Source organism: Magnolia sinica, chromosome 10 (genome assembly GCF_029962835.1).
Source record: "Magnolia sinica isolate HGM2019 chromosome 10, MsV1, whole genome shotgun sequence".
NCBI lineage: Eukaryota > Viridiplantae > Streptophyta > Magnoliopsida > Magnoliales > Magnoliaceae > Magnolia > Magnolia sinica.
This window is the reverse complement of record NC_080582.1, coordinates 11,640,769-11,649,028: the sequence shown is the minus strand read 5'-3', so window position 1 is coordinate 11,649,028 and position 8,260 is coordinate 11,640,769. Positions and strand designations below refer to the sequence as shown.

The window sequence follows — 8,260 nt, the reverse complement described above, 5'->3', positions numbered from 1 at the left end:
TTTTTAGGTTAATCCCCTAAAATGATCTTCAAAAAAGAATGGACGGCTTGGATAAAACACCTATATCACAGTGGGCCCCACAGAGTCCTTGACAGGGGCGTCCATCTAGGGAAACGGATTGGCTACTCCCCTGCCTCAATCCCGGTGGTTGAGGGTCGGTGCTTTGTGGCCCCAGCATGATGTATGTGTTTCATCCATGCCGTCCATACGTTTTTAAAGATCATTTTAGGGCTTGATCCCAAAATTGAGAGGGATATAAATCTCAAGTGGACCACACCACAGGAGAACAATAGAGATTGGATATCCACCATTAAAATCCTCCTAAGGCCCACTGTACTGTTTTTTTGACATCCAATCTGTTGATTAGGTCATAAAGACCTAGATGAAGGTAAAAAAAATAAAGATCAGCTTGATCGAAAACTTTTATTGGCCCCAAAAAGTTTTTAATTGTTGACTTTCATTCAACACTGTTTCCTGTAATGTGGCCCTCTTAATATTGGGATATACCTCATTTTTGGTATCATACCCTAAAATGATCTAGAAAAATAGATGGACGGCATGGATGAAACACATACATCATGGTGGGCCCACAGAGCACCGACCACCAGCCATTGGCTGGTGGCAGGGGGAGTAGCCAATCCGCGTCCTCCATCTAAGTCCTAGTTGGGGGTTTGGTACCCAATCCGCGCCAGGAGTTGAACGGCAAAAACCCCTCAATTTTCGCGGCAAATAAGAGGCCCTAAGTTCCCCCGCCAAAACCCCCTAACAGAAAAAACAGAAATTTGAAAAAAATAGGAAGAGACGGATACACGCCTTTTCTCTTTTCTCCTTCTTCTCTCTCTCTCTCCCCCGTCAGATTACAATGCAAGCCTCTGGCCGCCTCTTCCTCATCCTCTCCCTCTTCCTATCTCTCTCCACCTCCTCCTTTGCCTTCTCCGATGCCCACGCTAACCTCATTGCCCGCCGCCAGCTCCTCAAGCTCATCGGCAAAGGCGATCTCCCTGACGACTATGATCTGCAGGTTGAAGTGAATGAAGAATTCAAAAATCCCAGGCTCCGGAGAGCCTACATCGCCCTCCAAGCATGGAAAAAAACTATCTTCTCCGACCCATCTCAGGCTACTGCCAATTGGGAAGGCCCCAATGTCTGTTCTTACAATGGGGTTTTCTGTTCGCCGGCTCTCGATGTCCCATCGTTCGAAGTCGTCTCTGGAATCGATCTCAACGACTGGGATATTGCCGGATATCTCCCTGTTGAATTAGGACTCCTCACTGACATTTCTGTCTTTCACATCAACAGCAATCGCTTCTGTGGCATTATCCCCAAAAGCTTCTCACGACTCTCTCTCCTCCATGAGCTCGATGTTAGCAATAACCACTTTGTGGGCCCATTCCCGAAAGTGGTTCTTGGGATTCCGGTATTGAAGTACCTCGACCTCCGTTTTAATGATTTTGAAGGGCCTTTGCCGGTAGAGCTCTTCGACAAGGACCTTGATGCTCTGTTTTTGAATGACAATCGGTTCAGTTCCAGTATCCCCGAAAATATCGGAAATTCAACGGCATCTGTCATCGTTTTTGCTAATAATAATTTCGGCGGCTGCATTCCAAGTAGCATTTTGAAAATGACTAACACTTTGAATGAGATTGTGATGATGAATAGCGGACTTTCAGGTTGTCTGCCATCTGATATTGGGTTATTGGGGAATCTAACGGTATTAAATGTTGGATCGAATTCGTTGGAGGGGGTACTTCCAAATAGCCTCTCTGAATTGAAGTCTCTGGTGGATTTGGACATCTCAAATAACAAGCTGACCGGAGTCGTGCCAGAGAGTATCTGTCGTCTGCCAAACCTCTCCAATTTCACATTCTCTTATAACTACTTCGACGGCGAGGCGAAGGACTGCGTGCCATCGTCGAGGTCAGACGTCTTTCTCGATGACAAGAGCAATTGTGTGCCGGACCGTCCTGAGCAGAAGACTGCGGAGATGTGCGCGCCGGTGGTGGGCCGCCCAGTCGACTGTGCAAAGTCCAAGTGTAGTGGTGGTGGTGGCGGCGGCGGCGGTGGCGGTGGTGGCGGTGGTGGTGGTGGAGGAGGTGGTGGTGGTGGTGGTGGTGGTGGATTGGGTGGTCCGACATTTAATGACGATGACACATGGACATCCATTTCCATGCCTCCATCCACTTCTCCAACACCTTCGCCTATTCCAGCTCCCACGACACCGTCGTCAACACCCTCTCCCTCTCCAATCCCGAAAACGCCATCGTCGTCCATTTCCATCTCTCCATCCAATTCTCCAATGCCTTCGCCTATTCCTCCTCTGGGGACAGAATCGCTGTCGTCCATTTCCACCCCTCCATCCACATCTTCCACGCCTTCACCTGTTCCTGCTCCAGTAACACCATCTTCAAATCCTTCCCCTACTCCAGCTCCAGAAATTCCGCCATCCACCCCAGCTCCAGTGATTCCATCACCTTCTCCAGTTCTTGAAACACCATCGCCGGAGCAGGCACCTGCTCCAGTGACACCATCTTCAAATACCTCCCCTACTCCAGCTCCAGAAATTCCGCCATCCACCCCAGCTCCAGTGATTCCATCATCTTCTCCAGTTCTAGAAACACCATCGCCGGAGCAGGCACCTGCTTCAGTGACACCATCTTCAAATACCTCCCCTACTCCAGCTCCAGAAATTCCGCCATCGACCCCAGCTCCAGTGATTCCATCACCTTCTCCAGTTCTAGAGACACCATTGCCAGAGCAGGCACCTGCTCCGGTGACGCCATCTTCAAACCCCTCCCCTACTCCAGCTCCAGAAATTCCGCCATCGACCCCAGCTCCTGTGATTCCATCACCTTCTCCAGTTCTGGAGACACCATCGCCAGAGCAGGCACCTGGTCCGGTGACGCCATCTTCAAACTCCTCCCCTACTCCAGCTCCAGAAATTCCGCCATCGACCCCAACTCCGGTAATTCCATCACCTTCTCCGGTTCTAGAGACCGCATCACCGGAGCAGGCTCCGGTTCCACCAACACCTTCATCGGGGTCTACTCCAGTGACACCATTTCCTGCACCTGCACCAGCACCTGCACTTACAACAACAACATTGGCATCGGCACCTGCTCCCGTGCCATCGACATTCTCTTCCCCACCGTCGTTTGATACTTCACCATCACCAACTCCAGTGATAGCAACCCCATCTTCAACACCCTCCACCGCTCCAGCTCCAGATACTCAGTCACCAACGCCAGCTCAAGTGACTCCATCGACTTCTCCGGTTCCAACGACACCATCACTGGCACCTGCTCCGGTTCCAATGACACCATCGCCGGCACCTGCTCTGGTTCCAACGACACCATCGCTGGCACCTGCTCCAATTCCACCAACACCATCGCCAGAACCTGCTCCAATTTCACCAACACCATCTCTGGAGCCTTCTCAAGGGACACCATTTCCTACACCTGCACCTCTAACAACGACGTCGGCATCGGCACCTGCTCCAGCGCCATTGAGATTCTCTTCCCCAACGTCGTCTGATTCTTCAATATTACCATCTCTATAAACATGACTGGTTTTATTTGGATAAAATCCAAAGTTCTATAGGACAGTTGATAAAATTCAACTACTAAGATTGTATGAGTGTGTGGGATTCCATTCTACAAACTTAAAACAATCAATTTAAGCACTCTTGGTTTATGGAATTTGCCCCTCAAGATCCAGATGAAATTATACTATGGTTTTACAAATAATGGTGGATTTTTTTTTTTTGTGCAGCTATTTGTATATTGCTTGAATCATTTAAAGAATCTATTGAGTTGCATGTATGAAGAGTCAATTCATGCCTTAGAAATCAGATATTCCCTGATGAAGTTCTTTTGCTTTATGGGGTTACCATGGATTCTCAAATGGGAATATTTCAAAGAAATAGCTTTCCCCCCAAAGTTAGGATTTCAAATCTAACTCATATGGTGGGATAAGTTTGAGCTTAGAAGGGCTAAATTTTTAGCATTGCCTAGTCCTGCAAAACTCCCTTTGAATCCTATTCCAGGAAGACAATCATTACAAGAAATTCAAATATTAGCTTATCTCATACCTAAGATAAGAAGGTTGTAGATCGGGATTTTAGTATACATGTGTACATGTGCATCCAAGTACACTTGTATTCATCTAACCATCCATGCATCCATCCATCCACACACACACATATATATACTTGCACTCTCGGCATTTATACTCAAAAGATCATCGTTCATCCTTAAATTAAACCCAAATCCAACCGTTGAACGTATAATAAACCTACCCGATCATGACCCAGGACCTGCATATCAAAATCACTCGATTAAGGCCTTACAATTACACTAAAAATTGTCCAGATAGATTACCATCTTGTACACCCAATCAACATAATTTAAACTATCTAATCCCGAGTTATAACAACCTATAGCAAACCCATAAAGTTAGAGATCAATCCGCGTTTGACTCATGATCTTCCCCATAAATTAGCATCACTGTTGACCAATGAACCCATGACCTAAATCAGCCCATTGGGACATGCAATAATATACCTAGACTGTTTAAAATAATTCAATTTAGAAGACCAACCAATCCCTCGATTTTATCCTTAACTGATGTATACAAATTCTCTAATTCCGTCACTAATCGTAGGACATTCATTTATAAACCTTCACATCGGCTCGTAAATACGACTATTCACCAAACCAGCCGGAAAGATACCAAAGTATACTTATATTTAGTGATCTAACTATCCACGTCACCACATGACCAACCTAGCATGGCAAACTTACCCTAAGATCATCTGAACCGCATATACAGTCAGTCACCCATGAATCTAAAGTATCCACATTATTCCTCACCTAGATATTAGAGTGCTCCAGTAACTATACATATTTTTTTTTTTAAGTACACTAAGTCACGCTAAGGAAGTCAGGACTTGGATGTACACTCGATCTCTGAATTTCGGGTCGTGAATATTAAACTATGTTCTCATAAAACCTAAATTTTAGTGATAAATTGATATTTGACTTGAAGTTTATATCAATAAAGAAATTGGTGCCTGTATGATGATGTTGAAGTTAGTATTGTATATATATTTGATAAGAATGTTTACTGTGAACTTGCATTCATGTTACATGCATATTATTATTGAATTTGAATAAGAATTTAGATTGAGATCATAAGTGCTTTGCCTTGGGTTTCTTAAAAGTATATTCACAAGTGCTCTATCTTGGGTTCCCTAAAATATAAGCACAAGTGCTTTACCCTGAAACAAAAAATAAGCATGGTGCTCTGCCAAACAAGTTCTAAAATTATATGCATGGGTGCTCTGCCATAGATATTTTGAAATGAAAACGATGCTTTACCATGTATTCCCTAAAACGCAACAGAGGTGCGCGCTTTTGCCTTGGAATTATCCAAAATTTGCCTTTTTATGAGTGCATTGCTCTGGGCATCCCTAAAAGTATGTACTGACAAGTGATGGTGTTAAAAGGCATTGTATGCATCATAAAGTTTTAATTGTCATTCATGATATTACTTCCTTTATGCTTTATTTGAAATTATTTAGTTGACTATATAAATTTAAATTTTTCAAAAGTAGGTAGGATGGGATCTCTCCCCCCCCCCCCCGATCTTGGTAATATTCCAGGGTGCTTAAAAGGCATTGTATGCATCATAAAGTTTTAATTGTCATTCATGATATTACTTCCTTTATGCTTTATTTGAAATTATTTAGTTAAATATATAAATTTAAAATTTTCAAAAGTAGGTAGGATAGGATCCGATCCCCCCCGCCCCCCAAGTATCTTGGTAATATTCCAGGGCACGAAATTTAGTTCCGGAGCGAAGCGGAATGAAGATCTAGCTATAGTCATCTTTTTTTATATTTGAATTCAATTAGAGAAAAAAAATATTTGTAGTAAAAGCATGGAAGAAAATTTAGATTCTTGCAACGATATCTAATACTTTATTAATGAATGTATGGTTTGATGTTATGCATCTTGATGAATTGTGGTTGTGAATACTTAAAATATAAACCAAGATCTAGAATACGGAATCGAGTCTTGCCAACCTCGGTACCGAATTTCGGAGTGTGACAAAGCTTTTATTATTTCTCACTAAATAGTAGATTAGAGATTAAAATCTATCATCATCTCTAAATGCCCTCTAAATATAAAGAAAAATAATTCTGACCAAACTGAAACTTCTTCTAAAAGCTCAGATAAAACTCTATACGGAGAAGACTTCAATCTGAGCTAGACCATGGCAAGGATAGGCCTTCATTCTCCCTTTTTCCTTAAATTCTTCCCACCTCCAGAAGAGAATTAATGTTCGAATCCATCCAATATATAGGACATGTCAGCCTTCATCATGCCAGTGGACTAATCAGAAGTCTTTCGAATTTAACTACATTTCAAGTCTAATAGAGCATTTGTCAGCAAGATTTAGTAAGTATTATTGTCCATATTTTTATAAAAATGAAAATGTCTTTTGATTTTCATGCATATCATTCCTGACTTCATCTCTTAAATTTTTTCCTAAACATAAAAAATTCTAACTAATCTAATTTTCTATGAAGAAAGAGAATTAGATATGAGGCCCCCTTATCACAAGGTTCCTTTTTCAAGACATCGCCAGATGTGCATAACCATTTTCTGAAGGATTATTTGTTGATAAGCTACTAATCTCTGATTTTGAAAGACAAAATAAATCATTTAAGAAAATCTTTCTCTACTAAATCTTGCTATAGTTTTTGGCAATCTTGAGGTAGAGCTCCTTTTTCATGGATGCAGTAAAGATTGCATATCAAGCGAGAAAGGCAACTCCATGCTTGTCTCTCCACAACCAAAGGCACATTGTGCCTATCAAATTTGTAATTGTGTTGATCATTCGGCTCTCAACTGCTTCCATCGGTTGGATCTCTTTTGAAGGATACCAACCTCCTCAAAAGCTTTAAGCAATGGCCGTTGTCAAACAAGGTGATACTACTTTTCAAGGATGCCAACCTCCTCAAAAGCTTCAAGCAATGGTCATTGTCAACCAAGGTGACACCTACATGGTTCATGATACTAGTGCCACTAATTATGTTACTTCCAAATTTAGCAATAACTGTCTTTAGTCCAACTGTAGTGGCATTGACAGCCTTGTGGTGGGCAATGGTAAAGGGTTACCCATCTCTCACATTGGCTCTCCATCCTATTCATCTAATGATTCGAATTTACATTCACGTAATATTCTTCATGTTTCTCGTGTTTCCTAAAATCTTCTTTTTGTTTTCCAATTTATCAAAGATAATAACTGTTATTTTAATTTTACTTCTTCTGGTTTTGTGTAAAGAAAAACAAATTGGGGTGATCCTCTTCCAAGGATAGATCAATAAGGGTCTTTATCCACTGCAGTTTCCTCCTAATACCTCGCATGCCTCTCGAATAGCTTTCTTTGCTACAAGTGTTTCAAGTTCCTGTCAAACAACCACTTGCTCTAAAAGCTCGAGCCGTTAGAGGATGGTGTATCAATGTATATCAAGGGACTTTAACACTCCCCTGCACGTGTGGGGTGAAACTCCGCATGGGAACATATTGGGCAAGAGTGGAGGAACATTCACAACTCACACTCAGGTGGATGGACACTTACAACTCACACCATAAACGACCTCCTGTGCGAGAATATATTAGGGACCTTTTAGTATCACTTACTGGGGCACCCCTTTTTTTAGACATTCTAGCGTGTAACCTCTCGCGTTCCTCTCAGTGGGTCATCACAACCACCAACAGTTTATCCGTCTTATCAACTTGGCAAGAGCTCTCCTTAGAAATCATTCATTCGGATGTTTGAGGTCCCACCTCGACATCCTCTATAAGTGTAACCAAATTTTATGTTCTGTTCATTGATGACTTTAGTTGTCGCACTTGAATATTTCCACTTCAATTCAAATATCAAAAATTTTAAATTTTCTTTCTTAAAGTCTCTGGTAGAAAATATGTTAGATAAAAAATATTAAAAGTACTCTTCAAACTAATGGTGGGGGTGAGCACACCAGTCACAACTTTAAAAAAAAATTCTAACCGTGCATGATATTTCTCATCGCATATCATGGCCTCACACACACGAGCAAAACAGTGCAGTGGAGTGAAAACATTGCCACATAGTTAAAACTAGGTTGACTTTATTAGCCCTCATCTTTCCATCTTATTTTGGGACGGTGCAATCACTACGACTATGTTTTTAATTAATTAGATGCTTACCCACA

General features: G+C 42.1%; 1 protein-coding gene across 1 annotated transcript; it reads left to right on the top strand.

Moving 5' to 3' along the window:
- Positions 1-698: 698 nt before the first annotated feature.
- Positions 699-3,556, top strand: LOC131217343 (leucine-rich repeat extensin-like protein 4). Its single transcript, XM_058212256.1, has one exon. The coding sequence runs from the start codon at positions 863-865 to the stop codon at positions 3,554-3,556; it is 2,694 nt and encodes an 897-aa protein (XP_058068239.1). The 5' UTR covers positions 699-862.
- Positions 3,557-8,260: the final 4,704 nt, after the last annotated feature.

Coding starts and splice junctions, on each gene's coding strand:
- LOC131217343 (XM_058212256.1), top strand. CDS start 863: ATGCAAGCCTCTGGCCGCCTCTTCCTCATCCTCTCCCTCTTCCTATCT.